General features: G+C 39.9%; 3 protein-coding genes across 6 annotated transcripts; 2 read left to right on the plus strand and 1 right to left on the minus strand.

The window, feature by feature from the left end:
• The first annotated feature begins 1,253 nt into the window (after nucleotides 1-1,253).
• Nucleotides 1,254-3,548, plus strand: LOC103999108 (protein DETOXIFICATION 29). Its single transcript, XM_009420764.3, has 8 exons — nucleotides 1,254-1,569; nucleotides 1,643-2,184; nucleotides 2,254-2,340; nucleotides 2,416-2,472; nucleotides 2,554-2,792; nucleotides 2,925-3,043; nucleotides 3,114-3,200; nucleotides 3,288-3,548. The coding sequence occupies exons 1-8, from the start codon at nucleotides 1,372-1,374 to the stop codon at nucleotides 3,357-3,359; spliced, it is 1,401 nt and encodes a 466-aa protein (XP_009419039.2). The 5' UTR covers nucleotides 1,254-1,371; the 3' UTR covers nucleotides 3,360-3,548.
• Nucleotides 3,549-4,423: 875 nt separating this feature from the next.
• LOC103999109 (putative calcium-binding protein CML19) lies at nucleotides 4,424-5,503 on the plus strand. Its single transcript, XM_009420765.3, has one exon. It carries the CDS (start codon nucleotides 4,621-4,623, stop codon nucleotides 5,227-5,229), a length of 609 nt encoding a protein of 202 aa, XP_009419040.2. The 5' UTR covers nucleotides 4,424-4,620; the 3' UTR covers nucleotides 5,230-5,503.
• An 8,482-nt stretch (nucleotides 5,504-13,985) lies between these two features.
• On the minus strand, nucleotides 13,986-19,448 carry LOC108951227 (BTB/POZ domain-containing protein At3g50780-like). 4 transcript variants are annotated; one of them, XM_065126920.1, is made up of 4 exons: nucleotides 18,415-19,448; nucleotides 18,106-18,186; nucleotides 15,861-16,642; nucleotides 13,986-15,158 (listed from the first exon to the last, which is right to left on the minus strand). In XM_065126920.1, exons 3-4 carry the CDS (start codon nucleotides 16,497-16,499, stop codon nucleotides 14,214-14,216), a joined length of 1,584 nt encoding a protein of 527 aa, XP_064982992.1. In that variant the 5' UTR covers nucleotides 16,500-16,642; nucleotides 18,106-18,186; nucleotides 18,415-19,448; the 3' UTR covers nucleotides 13,986-14,213. The 4 variants fall into 4 exon arrangements, with proteins under 4 accessions (XP_064982992.1, XP_064982991.1, XP_064982990.1 ...); XM_065126919.1 differs by having other exon boundaries at nucleotides 18,106-19,448; XM_065126918.1 differs by lacking the exons at nucleotides 18,106-18,186; nucleotides 18,415-19,448 and adding an exon at nucleotides 16,957-18,063.
• Nucleotides 19,449-19,490: the final 42 nt, after the last annotated feature.

Here is a 19,490-nt window from a genome sequence, read left to right on the forward strand (position 1 = left end):
TTATTAATTTATTTTGTCATGAAATTTATATATTATGTGATCCTGAAAATTGCTCAAGTCTTCAACCTAGTGCTGTCATATATATTCTGAAGGAAGATGACTATTTTGCTCTGGAGGAGTTCACTGAAAGAAAGATGTTTTAGTGACCATTTAAAGAAGTTAGTCATATAAAATAAAAATATTATTGCTAATCACACAGCAAATGCACTCTTATACAATATTAATGATAACTTTATGATGTAAATTTATGATAAAAGTTCTACATGGTAAAACATATCATTAGGCCATCAGTTTATAATCTTGAACATATCCTATTCTAACAAAATTGCATCAGACTGGGTCTGATCTATTAATCAGCTAGTATGTAGTGATGATTATAATTATAAGGAATTCTATCTGTCTGTAGATGCCCAATCATAAATAGTTATTCAAAGAACTCTGCATCCTTAACAGCCCTAATTAGATCACCTTTTCTATTGTGATATAGAGAAAATGAAGTCAAATCAAACCAATAACTGATCAATTTTCTCACCTTTGTGGTAGCAGGTATCTGTCCTCTAAAGAAACATCTGCAGTCTAGATTTGGTGCAATAGTACTCACAGTACAGAAAAAAAAGAGTGAAGTTATGAGACATTGATAAGGAATCTTGCAGTTTCCATGAGAAATTCATCATCATGAATAAGTCCATAATTTATTAGGGTTTCTTTTCCTAATAGAAACAAACTCTTTAATTATTTTTTAACCCCTCAACCAAAATAAAATTAAAAGAAAAACAAGGAACAAAAGAACCTACCTACAATACTGACAGAGACAACCTACTGTCCATGTCTACCAGAGGGTGGAGAAGAACAAACATTATCAATTGCATTCAGTGGTTTGATGGCTATTACTTGCTCAAAATACAACCTTATGTGTACATGATCATCTACTCATATGATCAATCATTAGTTGTGCTGAATTCTCTTCATGATGTTGAATTTTGTGCATAAGAAGTCAGAACCTACCACCAGTAGCACTGACAAGGGCTCTAAGGACTTGGTGAGATTTCCTATTATAATCTGACAGATGGAACAATTTGCTAAGCTGTATAGCAGGTAGACATTAATCTCTGTTTGGTGAAGAAGATTGGTCACCAGACAATATATCCATTAAAAACAACTACTTGACGCAATTGCAGGGAGAAAATGGTTTGATTCCATGATCAATGTCACATCAAGTTGAGGATAGTCTTTCAGTAGAACTTGAGCTAATCATCCTAAACTTATCTGGTAGGTTCTTAGCAACAAGCAACCAATGTGGCATCATAGTTTGGTACTGCGATTCCAAGGAACAAGTGCAGAAAGAGAGAGTCGTTCTGAGGCATTCCTATCATGGAAAGGCTCCTTTCTAAGAGCTGGGAAGAATCAAAGAAGACATGGCACATAGCAGGCCCTGCAATACTTGGATCAGTCTTCCAGTTCTCCATTAGCTTCGTCACTGCCGCCTTCGCCGGCCATCTTGGCGCCGTTGCGCTTGCTGCGGTCTCCGTCGCTCAGAACGTCATCGAAGGCTTCGCTTTTGGGATACTGGTAATCGTGTTCTTCCCCAGATGAGTCGTCGGATCACGCGAACTACCTCCATTACCTTCTTCTTCATCTGTAGTTGGGCATGGGGAGTGCACTGGAGACTCTCTGCGGCCAAGCTGTGGGTGCCGGGCAATTCCACATACTAGGAATCTACCTGCAGAGATCGTGGGTCATCACCTTGGCGACGGCCACTGTCCTAACTCCACTCTACGTGTTCACAGCGCCGATCTTGAAGCTCTTGCGGCAGCCGACCGACATCTCGGAAGTAGCAGGCGAATTCTGCGTCTGGGTGATCCCACAGTTGTTTGCTTACGCTGTGAACTTCCCGCTGCAGAAGTTCTTCCAGTCTCAGAGGAAGGTTTGGGTGATAACTGAGATTGCTGGTGCGGTGCTCGGCCTTCACATCCTTCTGAACTGGGTTTTCGTGGTGAGACTTGGCTATGGATTGGCAGCAGCAGCCATCATCGGGAACGTTTCGTGGTGGCTTATTAATCTGGCTCAGATGGTCTATCTGTTCTCCGGTCGCTTTCGAGATTCATGGACGGGGTTCTCTCTGCTGGCCTTCCAAAACCTGTCTGCTTTCTTCAAGCTGTCGCTCGCGTCAGCTGTAATGCTATGGTTGGTGCTCTGCTGCAACTTCCTTCAGATTTCTTCGGATGTGTTGACTCATCTGTTGTGCGATTGCAGCTTGGAGCTCTGGTATTACACTGCAGTGATCATCCTCGTGGGCTACCTGAAGAATCCAGATGTGGCGGTTGCTGCCATTTCCATCTGGTTAGCTGTTCTTCCTTCGTGTCCATGATTCATTCTTGAGTTCCGCACAGTAACATGATCTGATCCGATTGACAGCATGAACTACCAAATCTGGACATTGATGATTACTCTGGGATTCTATATTGCAGTCAGGTAGCAATCCATCTCCAACCTCTTAATCTCACCAAGCAAATGGTTCGCTAACAAGCTGAATTCTCTTGTTTCTTGCATCAGCGTTCGAGTATCGAATGAACTTGGAGCGAATCGACCCAAAGCAGCAAAATTCTCTGTGGTCGTTGTTCTAACCACATCAGTGTTGATAGGCACAGTTTTCATGGCCATGGCTCTCATCTTCAGGAAGAAACTGCCGGAATTCTTCACAGACGTACCAGAAGTGATCAACGAAGCATCAAAATTGGGGTATTTTCTCGGTGCCATAATTCTTCTGAACAGCATTCAACCTGTTCTCTCAGGTATTCTTCTCTGTGCCATATCGAAAACCCGAATCACATCTAACCATATCATTTTAAATGATTCTCTATCAAGTTCAAATATTTTCTTTCCTTTCTCTTCGACTACTTTTTCTCTCCTCGACAATATTGCAGGAGTGGCAATAGGAGCAGGTTGGCAAACCTCGGTCGCATTCATAAACTGTGCATGCTACTACCTCTTAGGATTGCCTGTTGGAGCTGTTCTTGGATTCGAGCTCAAGCTCGATGAACTGGTGAGCCACTAAAAGGAGGTGTTCATTGTATCGATCAGATGATGATACGGCTGGTGAACACATCTTGCAGGGCATTTGGATCGGGATGCTAATTGGAACGTTGGTGCAGACCTCTGTTCTACTGCTGATTATGTTCAGAACTAAATGGCAGAAAGAGGTAATGAGTGTAACACATCGAAAGTTTAGCCCCTTTTTTTCTCGAAGATTTTGTTTTATTTTTCTTTATTTCGTCTTTGATCGACAGGCCGCGAAAGCAGAAGAGCGCGTAAGAGAATGGGAAGGAAGAGTTGAGCTTCAATCCATCTCACGAAGTTGAGAACTGCTTCATGTAGCGTGCATTATGACAAACTACAGCAATTTGGACAAATCATTACCTCATTGTTCTCTATTCTTAGCAGAAAACACATGTAATCATCAATTAGATCACTTCCAGATTCTGAAACCTTCTATTTTTTCAGGAAAAAAAAAGAAGAGGAATGAGATCTACAAAAAGTTATAAGTTTAACTAAGTTTACAGTATTCAAATTTTTATTTCTAGTATTATCTATTAAGGTTTTTCCCTATCTTTTCTCTCCTCGTACTATTAACATTAATTATTTTTATTCTTTTTTACTATCGTATCGATAGTTCTACCGAGCATATGTTTATATCATATTAAATAATTCTCTCTCGTCTAATTCTCTAATGAAGCTTTACATAATTATTCGTAACGTGGGAAAAGAAATCACGATCCACGAGCGTGATCATCTTCGATTTCGCTTTCGTGGCAAGTCGAGCCGCAACCCGACGGCTCTGATTCCACCACGCCGTCGCTTCGAGTTAGCACTGTCTTGTCCATCTCGATATTCTCATAACAATAATATAATTTTTTAATTATCTAATACTTAAAATCATAGAGCATTACTTTGTTTTTATTATATAAGTAAGTCACTTGATATTTGAATTATTGAATTCGTTAGGAGTGAGCCTAAAATATCTTCTAAGTCTAAACCTAACTAATTTACTGGTTATATAAACTTTGACTACAGTAAATGTTGAAAAACAAAACTGTGGCATCAAAAGAACAAATACAAAAATAATAATAAATTATAATACAACTCCAAAAATACTTAATAGGCATAAGATTTGGGTGGCATCATTTGACTACATCCATAAGGAAAAATTCAAATTATTTTACTATGAAGAGCAATAATAAAAAGAAAGCCCTCTTAAGCAAATCCAAACTTTAATCCAAGCTTAAGCCCTTTTTTACATATTGTCACATAATTCTTGAAAAAAAAAAAAATTTCTTTGTTTGAAAATTTTCTGTCCTCTAATCACTCTATTTTCAATGAAGGAATCCAAGAAATACTAACAGTAAGTCGGTTGCCTTATCATGTTGTATCACCTTCTCTTGAAAGCAGCTAAGCTACGTACTGTGTAGGCCAGTCCAAAAGTTACACAGCACATCGAACAAACACTTGGCGTGCAAGAGGGACCGACAAAGTACACAGAGCTAAGCAATTCTCCCACGAAGCTCCCTCGAACTTTCATGGCGTACCGGCTCTCGACGTAATCCCTCTTGCACCGCAACTTCCATGCAATTTACGACCCTCAGCTTCGTGTGCATATATATAGCATCGCTTAATCCACAGACGATGGCCATGGCAACCATGTCTTCTAAGCTATCCAAATCCCTCTCTCCTAAGCGATCCAAGCTTAGTCTGCCGCTCTGTTGCAGCCAGGCTGATGCCGCTGCCCCCGTGGCCTCGCCTCCCCCCTCCTCCCCACGCAGGGATCGCGTCGATGAGCTCCTCCAAGTCTTCCGCCACATCGATCAAGATCGGGATGGGAAGATCTCCGGCGTGGAGTTGCTCGGTTTCTTCGGCTCCATAGGCGAGGAGATGCCGATGGAGGAGGCGGAGGCGGCGATCGCCTTGCTCGACTCCGACGGCGATCGGCTTCTGGACTTTGGGGACTTCCTGAGGATGATGGAGAGGGAGGAGGAGGATGACCTGAGGCGGGCGTTCGAGATGTTCGAGGTGGTGAAGGGGTCGGGGAGGATCACGCCGAAGGGGCTGCAGAGAATGATGAGCCGGCTCGGCGAGGAGAGGTCGGTCGAGGACTGCAAGGCCATGATACGGGCTTACGACCTCGACGGAGATGGCGAACTTGACTTCCATGAGTTCCACCAGATGATGAGTTAGAGTGTATATATATCTACTCATCATCTACGTAGCTTAAAGCCTTGTAAATTAGGCTATACTATATGAATAACAATGGATCCTCGCACTATATCTAAGTTTTAATATGGCAGAAAATATTGTCATATTTATGTGTGTGCGTGTGTGTGTGAGGATAATTAAGGATGCTGGTAATTGATAACAATTTTGATTTTTTTTTCTGTGAATATAGATTAAGGGTGTATAACCATGTGATTCATATAAATCTTATATCAAAATTTTTTATATATTTTTATTATTAATCTCTTGATTTTATTTTTTTGCTTCTTTCCCTTTTTCCAATATTGTTCAGATTAATAAAGCAAGGTGAGATTAAAAACTAAAACAGTTGGGTGAAAATGATAAAAACAGTCAGTAATACAGTGAAAAAAAACTAAATTATATATATTATTTTATAAAATAGCTTAAGTGTACAAAATATGATGGATAGTGATAGGGAATACACTCTCAACCAATCGTAATTTAATATGTAACCATCACATAGAGAGTAAAAAGAAAAGATGAAGGACACTTTCCACCTATCCACTCATGTCGACAAGAGTCTATGGCAAATGATTATGGGTTGTCCTCTTATTTTATCGCCCACATGGACAAATAAGTCAAGAAAAAACTAGAATATCCCATGGAATATTCTACGCCCTTTAGGACCAAGCACAAAAGCCCATCTTAAGTAGGGGGAAAAGGGGCATACCTTTTTGACTACTCGCAAATGCACTCGTACACATTGAGTTATTAACTAGAGCGTCCAAGGGATCAAATAGGAAAATCTCTTCCAACCTTGGTCTTAATTGGAAGTCGCACCTCAGGAGTTAGACGTTTTCACCTTAGATAACCCTATGTATATGAGCCTGGACCACATCGAGCTAACCAAGATGTCAACAATATTTTTTCTTATCATTTTTTAAGTTAGAAGTAGAGCCCAATGTCACAGAAACACTCATCCATTGACACAATATTTTCATTCAAGGATGATAGTGTTGATTTCTATATTTTGATAATGAAATCAATTGATGAGTTTATAAACTAATAAGGATTTGAGTTAAGTGACGCAAGAGAAACTTCGATCATGGACTTGAACCATCGAAAGATACATTGTTGAAGTAAGAGAATCATACGTTTGGCCGGAAAGCATCATGTCAGAGATTGGACGTCGAGCTAGAGGATTGGTCGACGTATCGAAGGATGAACTTTGTGCCATGAGTTCAAGCATCAAGCCAGAAGGATTGGATATTATTCTAGAAGATCAGATGCTGTAAGAGGTCTATATGTCGAGCAATACGTCAAAGAAAAAGACAATACGTTAGAGGTTAGGACGAAGTGTTGGATGAGCAAATGTCATGCCAGACAATGTACTGAAAACTTCATAAGTGGTTATATATTGATCGGAGTGGCTTAGAGTCTAATTGAGTTGGTTCTGGGCTGTAACTATGTCAACTTAATTAGAAATCCATTAGGCTTGAACCAGTACTGAATTGAGCATATTAAAAGACTAATTTAATTACCTGGGGTTGGGCTAGGCAATGGCACTACTTGTGAGCTGGAAAGTACGGATTATGCTTTTCTGAAAATCCCAATGGTAGTACCACCAATGTCAGCGGTAGTATCGCCCAAGCAGGCGATGGTATCGCCAAAGCCTAGGTTCCCAAGCTCTATACGGTGGTAGCATCGCCTAGCGTAGGCTTGAAAAACCTGAGATTTAAATTTTTGACTCTATTTTTGAAGCCATTTGGGGTTTATAAATACCCTACTCATGCTTGCTTAGTAAAGCATGAAACTTTATGATTTGAAATGTGTAAACTCTTTTGAAAAGTGTTTAGTCTCTTCCTCCTTGAGTTGAAAGATTATTTTAAGGGAGGTGTGAGGTTTTCTTATAAAAGAGATGTGTGAAGGTTCTCTCCTAAGCCTATAAAAATGAAAAGAGTTACAACAAGGGTAGTTAATCCTCGCCTATTGAAAAAAAAATCGGTAGTGAAAGCCGATGGCCTCGAGGAAAGAGGAATCAAGAGTGGATGTAGAACCACTATAATTGTGGTTTACATTTCTCTTTATGCTCTTTGTTACTATTACTAACTGATTTAGTTGCTCACTATTCTTACTCACATTTTAAGTTAAACATATTTTTGATATGTATTTTTTGATAAAAAATTTTAAATTAAAACTTTATTTCGAAAGCACTAAAACAAATGCAGATGCTAATAGGCATGTTATAAGTCATTGCCCCACTTTTGTACTAGTTAGCATAACATGCAACACCATGAATTCAACCATGATCGCTATCTCAACCGCCACAAGCTCCAGCACCATCGATGTTCCTCCACCTGACTTAGTGTTGACATCTCAAAAGCACAAAAGACTCATCAAATCGTTGGTCGAGAGGGCACTTTGCTCTCCAACCATAAAATTCAATATATCACACCACTACTCTATCCTATATGAATTTGAGACTCAATCGATAGATTCTATGGAGGATTCCTTATAGATCTAAGTATAACAAATGGATCAATGTTTAAAGGAGATACAATAAGAGTTTCAACAATCCAAAGGGAGATGCGGGTTGACCCCACCTTGGGTTAGTCATCATTCACCTAGAAAATCTAAGAAAAATCAATTTTACTAAACTTTCACCTCCTATTGTTAGAAGCATTCGATGATAGTGTCGACTTGATGGAGCATATTACAGTTTTTTATGATAAAATTTCATTGTATGGCACTTCAGATACCCTAATATGTCGCACCTTTCCAACCACGTTAAGAGGCCCAGAATGAGAATTGTATATCTGCTTGAAGTTACTTTCTATCATCTCTTTTGCCTAGCTCGCGAGAGAGTTCAAACTTAACTTCTTTAGAAATATGCACTCGAGACCATCAGTAGTGACGCTTCTTGGTCTGGGGAGGAGGAGACACTAGTAGACTTCATCATATGCTTTACTAATAAAATTCGAAATGTAGTAGATATCCATCCATCGCTTATAATATATACATTTATGATAAGTCTCAAACCCTCTTATCGGTCATTAGTGGAAATGATAATGGCAATAGTGCTAAAGGTACTTCAGAGGATTAATTAATCCATTATCATCGAGATAATATTCTCTGGTAAATATAAGAAGTCACACAAGAGGCTGAAGTAAGAGTGAGCACAATCCATCTCGACCTCGAGATCATCATGGCGAAGGAGGAACAAATGACCTGAGTTACCTTGCCCAAAGTTCAAGCCGAGCCCTGAATATGTCTAGAAGTAAAGTTTTCCTATAAATAAAAAAAGGGCTCTTAAAAGATTCTCACCCAATGAAGACTCAATTAGCAAAAAGAGATGGGTTCAAATACTATCAATTTCATCAAGATTATGATCACGAAATATAGGATTACCGTAAGTTGAAAGAGAAAATTAAAAGACATACATTAGGGACACCTCGGGTGGTTCATCCGAAAAGTGTCGGGAACCCTCACCCCGACCTCAAGGGTCAATGGAAAGATAAATTTACATCATCATTAGTATATTAGCCTTAAGAGGAGATAGCTCTTCGGGTCATAAAGCTTATGCTTGAGCTACCATTGAAAAATGCTTGAAGATAGAGGCAATCTAAAGATAACCTTCAAGGAGGAAGAGACAATATCTCGACCTGAACCATGATGATACTTTTGTAGTTTATAAAAAGGATGATCAATGCTCGGGTGAAGCAGGTCATGATCGATACAAGTAGCTCAAACCAATAACTTCTACTTAGATGCTTTCCAAAAACTCGAGCTCTCAACTAACGACCTTACCCTTATGACTTCTTCGTTGACTTTACCTTTATGACTTTTTCGTTGACATGATTCGTTTCGAAGAGAAGCCTTGCTCCAAAATGATACTAGCTAGATTCATGATGGTGGACATTTCTTTGCTATAAAACGTAATCATTAGCTAACCTATGTTGAATAAATTAAGGGTGGTGGCATAGACCTACTATATGCTGATAAAGTTTTCAATGAGAATTGATATTTGAGAGCTAAGAAGCAAGGCACCACCTATGGACCCCCAAGACTTCGCCAAGTTCACCGTACATCTTAAATTAGTAGAACTGCTGATTGAAGCACTCCTAAATAAAGCACGACCTCATCAAGTTGTCAAGGTTAGGGCAACACTCCCCTTGGAAAGATGGGTGCAACTCACAAACTTTCTTCTAGAGAATGTTGAGGTGTTTGCGTGGTCACCGAGAGATATATTGGGAATCAACCCCAATGTAGCTCAGCATCACTTGAACATTACTCTTGATGCACAACTAGTGAAGCAAAGGCTTTATAAGTTTGCTCTCAACCGTCAATAGACAATTAGTGATGAGGTAGATAAGTAATTAAAAGCTGGGTTTATTGTTGGGGTGTAGTATCTCCAATAGTTTGCCAACATTATACTTATTAAAAAATCTAATAAAAATTTAAGAATATGTCTTAACTATGTCGATCTCAACAAGACATGTCCAAATGACAACTATCATCTTCCTCATTAAAGGTCACTAGCTCTTTACAATTATGGATGCATTCTCAAGGTATAATCAAATTAGAATGATATCAAAGGATCACGAACACACTTCTTATATTATCGATTGATGCACATATTGCTATCGGATCATCGATATCTGCCTCCCTCCTCTTTTCCTTGAAGAGGACCTTGAACTTCGGGGGCCCTTTGAGGATGCTGACACCTTAAAATAAAGAAGCACCTCATTTGACTTGACTCATCTGCAAAAAAATCTGATCCCCCTTAGGTTCCTCATCCCATCGAGGGCAAGCCACCTTCTTCACGGCCCTCTTCTTCTTTGACTTGATAGTGTAGGAAGGATGGTTAGATCGAGTCGGGCCTAAAGCTTCGAGGGATGACTCATGAATAGTAGCTAAAGGAGCCAAAGAGCTACCATCCTACCTGAATAGGAACTAGTTCTTTTCTTCTTCGAAGGTCTATACTTACAAAAGATCAAAACCACGAGGCTATATGAGTTAGCTTTCTTTAAGTACAAAAAGAAAAGATGAGGCCAAGATGTTTAAATTATATCTCGAGGAACCAAGCTGAGACCAGCATCGATTAGTTAGTTCTTGTCCATCTTTTGAACAACCTTAGAAAAAAAGAGTATATCTCTCAACTAGAGCACTTGATCCGCCTCCCTATTCAATAAGAAGGGAAATGTGTTAATAAGGGGGTGTGCTGACCAGGTGAGGTTGAACCTCTAATCTTGATATGAACTTATAAGGAAAAATCATTCATTCTATCTCTTATTGTTGGAAAGGGTTCCAGTAATCTTAAAGCCATCCCGAGTAGCCAAATAGTAGTAGTTTTTTTCTTCATAATCAAAAGTAGGCAAAATAGAGTGTGCGAGTCGGGTTACTACTAATAAGATGACATTCTCTTATTAACACTAAGTAGCGTTACAAGTTGGGCACTATATGTGAGGTGATATCCTCCACCATTGGAGACAAGATACCATCACTAAGTGGAAGGAAAAATTGAGTCTCACCTCTAGAGTGTCAGAAAACAAGTAAAGGGACCAAAACATAGGGTCAAATAGATGATAATTGGGCTAAGGGATTTGTAGATCAAATTCGACTGAGATGGAGTATTTGGTCCATAAGTGATCCAAGAGTTATGCACTCAACATTTATTATTTATCGTATATACTTTTCATATACTGTAGGGCTCGAAGAACCTTAGGGTTCACGAGAATTAACTCCCCTAATGAGGGAGAGGTTAGGAATTTCCCTACCCTTGGGTTGTCCAAGGACGAAGCATTGATCTCCCGATTGATAAGCAATCATAAGATTGGGAGGAACTAAGCACGAGAAAGGAAAGACAACCCAACCTACGAATGTGGGGGCTGAAGAGCGTGATGTTGGAAGATCGAGGTGTTACTGAGTCGACACGCCGAGAGGACAAGAAGCTAAAAAACTAACCTGGCTTGGATGCAGCTAAGGCTAAGTAGAAGTGGCTCCTAAGAGGATTTTAAAGGCTCAAATAGAGGAATGAGGCTCAACCCCCCATATTCGAGGGAAATTTATAGGAAGGTCATTAGTCTCTCTCCTCCCATAATGATGATAAGTGTCTTCTCGGATCATTTCATAAGGGATGTTGATCGATGAAGAGGCATTTCGAAAAAATATACAAGTGGCCCAAGAGATCGATGCACGAAGATCGATACATGAAAACCTTCTTGAAAAGTATATAAGTGGCCCAAGAGATCTATAAATAAAGACCACATCGAAAAATGCGCATGCGACCCAAGAGACCGACACACAAAGATCATCTCAGAAGACTCGACTTACATAAGAAGAAATTCACCATAGTGCAAAGCACAAGAAAAAAAAAAAAAAAATACTCGAGGCACATAGGTCGGGAGGCCCAACCCCTGCCTCTAACTGATGGAGGTCCAAAAGTTCGACCCTTGCCTCCGCATAAGGCACAGAGGTCGAGAAGCCCGACCCCACCTTTACCCGATAAGAGGCTAAGAGGAAGTTGTCGAGGGCGACTAGAGTTTATCTTTCCATGGAATATCAAACGTAATATTTTGTGCCCTTTAGACTAGGTACAAAAGTCCATCTTCGGGTGGGGGAAAATGGGGCTTATGATTTCTCACTACTTCATACACCTTGGGCATTGAAGAGATCGAGTCGGAAAACCTATCCCGACCTCAATCTTAATGCATGTGGTACCTCGAGAGCTTAACATTTTTATATTAGAGATATCTCGAATAATCTTATATATTTAGGTTTGGAGTATATTAGATTAACCAAGTCATCAATAATATTTTCTCTCGTCATATATAAAACTCAATTAACCTAAACCTTTCATCCCCTATCTATCTTTTATAAAAAAGAATAAAAAACAAAAAGAAGATACCATTTCTAAGATTTTACTATTATCATCGACTCCCACTATAAGAAGCATAGATTAATGTTTGTAAGCCGGTAAGCAAGTGTGAAGGCAATATTGCATGGTGGGTCCAACGAGCTTTACATGTATCAGTGTCTTCTTCTCTTTCTCGTTCAACCTGCCAAAGTATTGCCGTACTCCATGTGTGTTCTGTATATAATATTATGTATAAAATGCAGGGCATTTCAGCGTTTTTGTTGTGCAGTTTATCCATAATTGCGATATCGAAGCCTTGTGACCTCATTATAATGGGGTTTAATCACCGGATAGTCAACACCATAATTGGCCAGTGGTCAACAAAGAAGTCCCATCGTATCTGCAACCAAATAAGTTGGGAAGTATATATTTATAGATGCTCACATTCTCGCTTTTGAATATTTAATGTGATAAAAGATAAGATTTTTTCAACTAATTTTGTTGAGAAAAATTATATTCTGTTGAGGGAAATTCTTTCTCTTAATTTGTATAAATAGGAGAGGGAACATGTTAATGTATTGAAGCATTTTCATTTCTTCAGTAAAGCTTCTTCAATAATTATTTTTATCTTATATTTTTTTCTTCATGGTATCAGAGCAGTAAGAAAAGCGAAGTTTCGCTTTTACCTTTGGCAAGCGACCAACGTCATTGAGAAAAGCGAAGCTTCGCCCTTGTCTTCGGCTAGCGACCAACGCCGCTGTAATCATATTCCTAAGAGGCTCCACGGCCAATCCTCATCTTCCTCACCGCGGTAGCCCCTCATCTTCCTCACCGCGGTAGCCCCTTCGCTGATCTGCCAACAGTCGGTGGATTTAAGGAGAACGAAGGACGGACTTAAGGAGAACGAAGTGAATGCCTGTGCCCTCACAGCAACAGCAATCGCTGCTACTTCGCAACAGTAGCAGCGATATGCTCTTGCCCTACTCACGAAGTCTCTCGCTTGTAAACTATTCTTCGCAACAGTAGCAGCGATATGCTCTTGCCCTACTCACGAAGTCTCTCGCTTGTAAACTATTCTTTGCATCGATCCTTGGTATCCTTATCACCATTCTGTTGAGAATGATAGAAGATAAGATTTCCCCAATTATATGAGGAAATCTCTCTATTCTGTTGAGAATAATTATTCTTATCTTCTATTCTTTTCTTCACAATGAACATGAAGAGGACCATGATCAAGAATGGACATGAAGAGGACCATGATCAAGAAAAGCTGTGTCCGAGAATTCAAAAGGTTTCTAAGATAGACAACATGGCATCGTTCGGAAGTATCCTCCATAAACAAGAAAGTAAAACAAAGAAGATGATATGAATTCATATGCTCCAAAAAGTTATGCAAAAACAAGAAAGTAAAACAAAGAAGATGAACAATGTGTGATAACTGATTGTAAAACAAAGGAGACGGAATGATTTCATGCACTCCAACATATCCTCCAAAAACAAGCAAAACTTGACAGAAGAGTTGTGGTCAACAAAATGTAGTTGACTAAGAAGCCTCAGATATATAAAAACATATCAAAGAGAATCCTACAAAAAGATAGATAAGACAGAAACAACATAAAATTTTATCTCTGATTGTTTTCTAAACAGAATGCTTTTTCACTCTATCCTGGGGCTGATCATAAGGCAAAGACATTAATTCAAAGAGTGCTGTAAAAATCTGAAATGAATAGTTGAATGTTCAGAAGAGGAGGAAGGTGGATAGATACCAGACTAATTTGATTCAACAAATCATGGGTATGATCATGAACATTGACTTAGGCATCCAATCCATGTAAATCTTCATGATGTGCATGCAATGATATCAAGTTCAGCTGTTAAGATTGAGAAGATTCGAGTGTGAGAATATGTAAATAAAGCATACATCTGATTTCTCTGAAAACTCAATATAGCAAGATTGTCACTAGTTAACAACTCGAAAATTTCTTTCATAGCTTACAAGCAAACATAATCATAAAATGCAATCACATCTCCCAGACAGAGAGCACATCACTCTGTAATGCTTGCACACATATGTGCCATTGAACTGATACCATGCAATTGAGAGGTAGGCATTCTGTCTTCCAGCCTAAAGTCAAGCTTTGCCTGACTGCAGATCGCTCCCGTGCTGTTCAACATAAGGCCTGATGAATGTCCTCCTCCACCAGACCTCAAAGGCTCTCTGAAGATTAGGACAGTTATCACTAGCCTTCAGGAAACATCCCAACCAAGACAGCAGAATGCTTTGCTGGTCTTCTAAAGAAAGCGTTAGAATCGTTCGGCCAATTCCTTCCTCCACCACTTTTCGATCGAACGATCTGCTACCATGCTGTAACCAGCTATAGTCATTGATCAGTGGCTGCAACCATACATGTAACAGCAGCTTGCGGGTTTCCTTCGAAGGAAGCATCTCGCCATTTCCGATTCCAACAAAGAGCCTGCAGGTGATGCAGCTGACCAGGTGACGGGACATGGTCGGTACCTTCGTGTGCAGTTCTGCAAGTTCATTCTGGCTAGCCCACATCAATGTGAATTCATCTGCTGCATTCCTGTCAACCAAAATTTCAAGTAACCAGATGAGATTATCTGCCTCGAGAGTGATCTGTCGCACCACAGGATCTTTGCTCTCCAAAGATCTATCAGAAAAACCGGGCTCGGAAGCTTGTCTGAATAGATTCAGCAGTGATTCTAAGCATCGCTGGCACGAACTGTATAAACTTTCAGTGCAAATCTCAACAGTTCCATTTGTCTTGAGGTTAATTTCCTTCAGAAGTTTCAACACTAAGGATTTCATTTCCCGTCGACCTCTATCCTCAGTGCTTTCAAGGACTAACTCCATTATGTGAGAGAGTGTGTCATTTGGTTGGTTGGATAGATCAGAAGCTACTCGGTTTAGTATAGGACTGATGCCATAGTTGTCATCCTGAAGTCGTCGAACAGATGAGACAACATCATCTTCTTCTTCTCCAATCCATGGTGCTGCTTCCAAGTAATCCAGGCATGACTTGATGCATGCTTGGAAGCCAAGCGTTTCAGCAACCTGTAAAATACTGTCCTCTATTAAGTTGGGTAAGTAGCACTTTCATCAAGTTCTACGATGTTAGTAGCAGTGAAAGAGATAACAATATATATAAGCTCCTCACTTGATACAAAAAATACATGCTATGATAAAGCCAGATATCTATGAAGCTACAGCAAAATGTTTATCTACATTCATGGTTTATGTAATCTGTGTTTCTGTAATCTGTTGCTGAAAATTTTCATCAGAAATACTACAAATTTACTCTTTAGGATTTACAAGGAATTCAGGTGCATTATCAGAGTTCATTTTCATCTCTGATTGCTTCATATTTGAAGCTCTGCAGTGATTAACTAATTGGCATCCCTTTATTTTAGGTACTAAAACTTAGGGAATATACTTAAGCTATGATCTACAAGTTAAATAGCAGAAAGAGAAACACTTGTAGGTTAACAGTTGCAATCCTTGGAGTTTACTAAGACTAAAACAATAGCAATGATGATACTTAAACAGCTCATTCTGATAGGCTGGTGAATCATTTGTTTCTGTGATAAGAATCATCTTTCCTTGCACAAAATGGTAAGAACCTCCTCTTGAAGCCAAATATCATATCAGCATTGTAGTACTAAATACTAGTCAGATGACCACAAAGATTATAGAAATAGATGGCAAATATTATGCAACAGCTGAAGACAATGATGTAATTGTGATGGACCAACAAACCTTCAGAATACGAAGTACACGAGAAACATTTTGTTTGATCAGTCTGTGTTTAATGTCTTTGCAGTACATCAACCCCACGGTCTCGACAAAAATTTCCACATCTTCGCAGTCTGCCATTTCGATTTGGGGCACTGGAGAAAACCCAGAGAGCTTATCTGCAAAGAAGCTACTGTTTTCTGCAAGAATGTTCTTGTGAACACTCATCCTCACAGAAGTACCTCCCTTTCCATGCAGAGTAACTTTCAAGTCACTGGTCTCCAGCTGACCAAAGCCGACCGATATCTTGCGTTGCTGAGATTCAACATTTAGCTTCTGGGGTCTCTCATGAGCCTTTGATGATACGGGAGTAGCAGTGCTAGAGTTGGGACATCTCTGCTCATCAGAAATGAGCCTCGACCTCAGTGAAGTAGAGACTGATCTTTTGTCCACAGGGGGAAGTGATGGTCTCTGAAGAGATGAGGCCTTTGAGTGCAGTGGAGATGTGGCTCTGTGTCTGTCTTGAAGATTTTGATTCTTAAGGGTCTTCTGGATGGCTGCAGGAGAGGGACAACACCAGAATCCTTCTGGGGTTACTGCAATGGGAACATTTCTGATCCTTGTGTGGCCTTGTTCAAGCCTTCTGAGTGTAAACTCTGCCATTCTAATGTCTGCTTAATGGTGTCTTTCTAAGAGAGAAATCACATTTGAGGTTGTCAACTGTGAGTTTGACAGCTTAGAAACCTTCAATTAAGATGAAGAACATCAAGTTGTGTTTCTTACAAGATGAATTCCTACATATAAACCTGCATAAGCAACAAGAAATTTACTTCAGCAAGCTGGGTATCCTGTTCAACCTCAAAAAGAAAGAGAAAAAAGGAAGAGAAAGGGAGGATGAAACATAATCAAATTGCAGATGACTATGTCTAGAATACAAGGCAAGGGTTCCAACTTGAACTCCATTTCTCTCTAGAACACCTAAAGATTCTGCCTTTCCCTGTTCATATCTCAGAGAAGAATGAAGATTTGAAGTTTTGGAGTGTAAGGAATCTGTCTTGTGGATGACATACGAAACATACAGAGAAAGAATTCAAGAAAATGCAGTAAGATGTCGACTTACCTCATCTCCTAAGTCAGCCCCTTCCACTGCCCCCCCCCACCCCTCCTTTACTCCATGTCTCTTCTTTCTCTTTTGGGGATACTAATGATGAAACCATGGTCCAATGCCAAGCATGCAGCCAACAGGAGATGGACGGAATCACAGATAGCAATGATGGCTCTTTCAAATCATTTCCTCTGATTTAGGGAGCGAAAAAGATGACAACTTTAGTTCAAGCAAATGAGAGTAAAACTACTTTCCTCTCCCCAAACCATTGTATTACTCTGAGACTTGGACACCACCTTTATAGAATGCCAAAAGAGATGTTATCACAGCCTCATTCCTCTGTTTCACAATCCCTGCAATTAATTCTACTCAGGCTCCTCTCTGTCTCTAAATTGAGCTTTGGATGAGGAGTTTGATTATAAAGGAAGCCTGGGAGCTTGCTCGAAATGTGCTTACTGTTCACCAATATCCAACTCTCGAGTCCCAAAAAGAATAATGTTAACATATGTAAAAGGTCACAGACAACAAGAGATTCAATGTTTGGAAGAAGTAACTAAGCCTTTTTGGGTTGTTTGATAGTGTTTATTAGAACTTCCTGAGGCCTCCTCACTCTGTAATGCAAAAACAAGAGGGTAGAACAAGAAATAGGACATAAAAAGGTGGAAGGTTGGAGCTTAGTGGAATAGGTAGAGTGCACATGGTTGTGTGGAATGAGTCTTAGAAGTGAAGATGCCTTCTCTAAAATATTTTGACTCTTATAAATTATTTGGAAGACTCTCTAGAGACTGATGATAGCTTTGATTTTAAGGAATGATCTGTCTAATGAATTAAAAAGACTGCTTCCATGTTCCCTCACAAGTCTGTCTGGGTTTTGTTCCTAATCTGACTTAACCTGTAGGTTTCCATCTAGAAAGCAAATGTAGAATTTGAAGGTATAAAACACTGAGATAGTGAATTCTGCTCCTATACAATTTGACCACTAAGCTTGAACATAAGAATTGATGTGGCATACCATGGCATACTTGCAGAAAAGTCACCTTTCTTACCCTTACTAACTACATTTCATTTCCTCTTACATGTCATGATTTCAGAGATATGCATGTTCACAAGTTAATTCTTGTTAGAGGAACAGGGAGAAAGTAAAATGACAGTAAGTACAGTGACCTGAGCAACCTGAAGACCAGATTAGTGATTGGTATAGTCTGATAGCTGGTGCACATCAAGTGTTTGTCAAAATTTGAAACTCTGTGACAGCAAAAACAAGAGCAGCCATCAGCCTCATGTGGAACCTTCTGCTTTTAGACTTGTCTGATGGAACCCCAGGAGCAACAAAAGCAGTCATTCCTGTGGTACCTGTCACTGCAATCTCACACAACTAATTTGTTTTTGCAGTACCATGCGAAAGAGACTGCTGTGACTGGGAAAGCAGAAGCAAAGAAACACAAAGAAAACCAGAGAGTTGGGGATTGGTACCACTGCATAAATAATGCCTCCTCTTTTGACTCTGCTTTATTGCCTTACTTTGGAGCTCAGCTGTCACACTTGCAATAATGTCTTTCTGTTAGTCGAGTTTTCATTTGATACTCTTCCAAACAAAGAAAAAGGAAAAGCTACCTTTTTGCAGAAAACATAAATTGTATTGATTGAAAGGTCACATAAAACATTAGTTCATTCACCATTCTAATGCTTTGCAGAACAGGGCTACCTGCAAACATCTATCTTCCCTGCAAAATTAAGGCTCCCGACATCATTAACCAGACAATCTTGCTTGGCAGTAGTTTGCACAGTGAATTTGAGAATGTTTCTCCAGCTAATTCTGTAGCTACAAGTGTCATGGTTTTCATTTTCCAAAGTGATTCGAGTGGAAGAACATTTCAGGAGCTACCATCCTTTTTTTATCTTGAAAACAGGAATGAAAGATTAGGAAGGACATGGAAAGGCTGATGGATACATGTTGAGCGGGTATGGATGCTCGAGTCTACAACACAGATGCCTACAACCATGTAATCGTCTATTGCCTGAACAAAAGAAGAATAGACATCAACTTCCAACATTCATACAATCAAACGGGTCCGGTGAAATCTAAATCGTACGTTGGAATCCGACAGAATCTGTTGTTTCTCCTGGACTCACAGGGATCATTCAAAGCTTTGGTTGGATGGTGCCATGGAAGTGCTCCAAACAAGAAAACATGCACTGATATGAGGAATAAGACCTAATGGAACGGGGACGATGGCGTTCTGACGTCCATGGAAGTCAAAGAAAGAGACGAAGTCACAGTGCCTAGACTGCCGTGCATGTGTCCGTCCGTGGCCGAGGTCCCTTGGGTCACAAGGGCTTCATGTGCAGGAAAGCAAAGGGGTGGTGATCGAGCAGGAGCTGCACTCCGTGACGCGGCCCTTGTTTCTTGCGCCAAGTTGGCCGCTGTGGCTTGACCTCGCCCATGGCGAAGAGCGTCATGTGGGTGTGCAGTGCTCGCTCGGGGTTGCACGCGTTGCGACATTGCATTCCCCCTTTCCGCTTTGTTCGTTTCTCACTGCCCTTGGAAT

This window comes from Musa acuminata, chromosome BXJ2-9 (genome assembly GCF_036884655.1).
Source record: "Musa acuminata AAA Group cultivar baxijiao chromosome BXJ2-9, Cavendish_Baxijiao_AAA, whole genome shotgun sequence".
In the NCBI taxonomy this organism is placed as follows: domain Eukaryota; kingdom Viridiplantae; phylum Streptophyta; class Magnoliopsida; order Zingiberales; family Musaceae; genus Musa; species Musa acuminata.

Coding starts and splice junctions, on each gene's coding strand:
- LOC103999108 (XM_009420764.3), top strand. CDS start 1,372: ATGGAAAGGCTCCTTTCTAAGAGCTGGGAAGAATCAAAGAAGACATGG. Junction 2,473..2,553: donor GGATTCTATATTGCAGTCAG/GTAGCAATCCAT, acceptor TTCTTGCATCAG/CGTTCGAGTATCGAATGAAC. Junction 2,793..2,924: donor CATTCAACCTGTTCTCTCAG/GTATTCTTCTCT, acceptor ACAATATTGCAG/GAGTGGCAATAGGAGCAGGT.
- LOC103999109 (XM_009420765.3), top strand. CDS start 4,621: ATGCAATTTACGACCCTCAGCTTCGTGTGCATATATATAGCATCGCTT.
- LOC108951227 (XM_065126920.1), bottom strand. CDS start 16,499: ATGGCAGAGTTTACACTCAGAAGGCTTGAACAAGGCCACACAAGGATC. Junction 15,159..15,860: donor GTGTACTTCGTATTCTGAAG/GTTTGTTGGTCC, acceptor AGTATTTTACAG/GTTGCTGAAACGCTTGGCTT.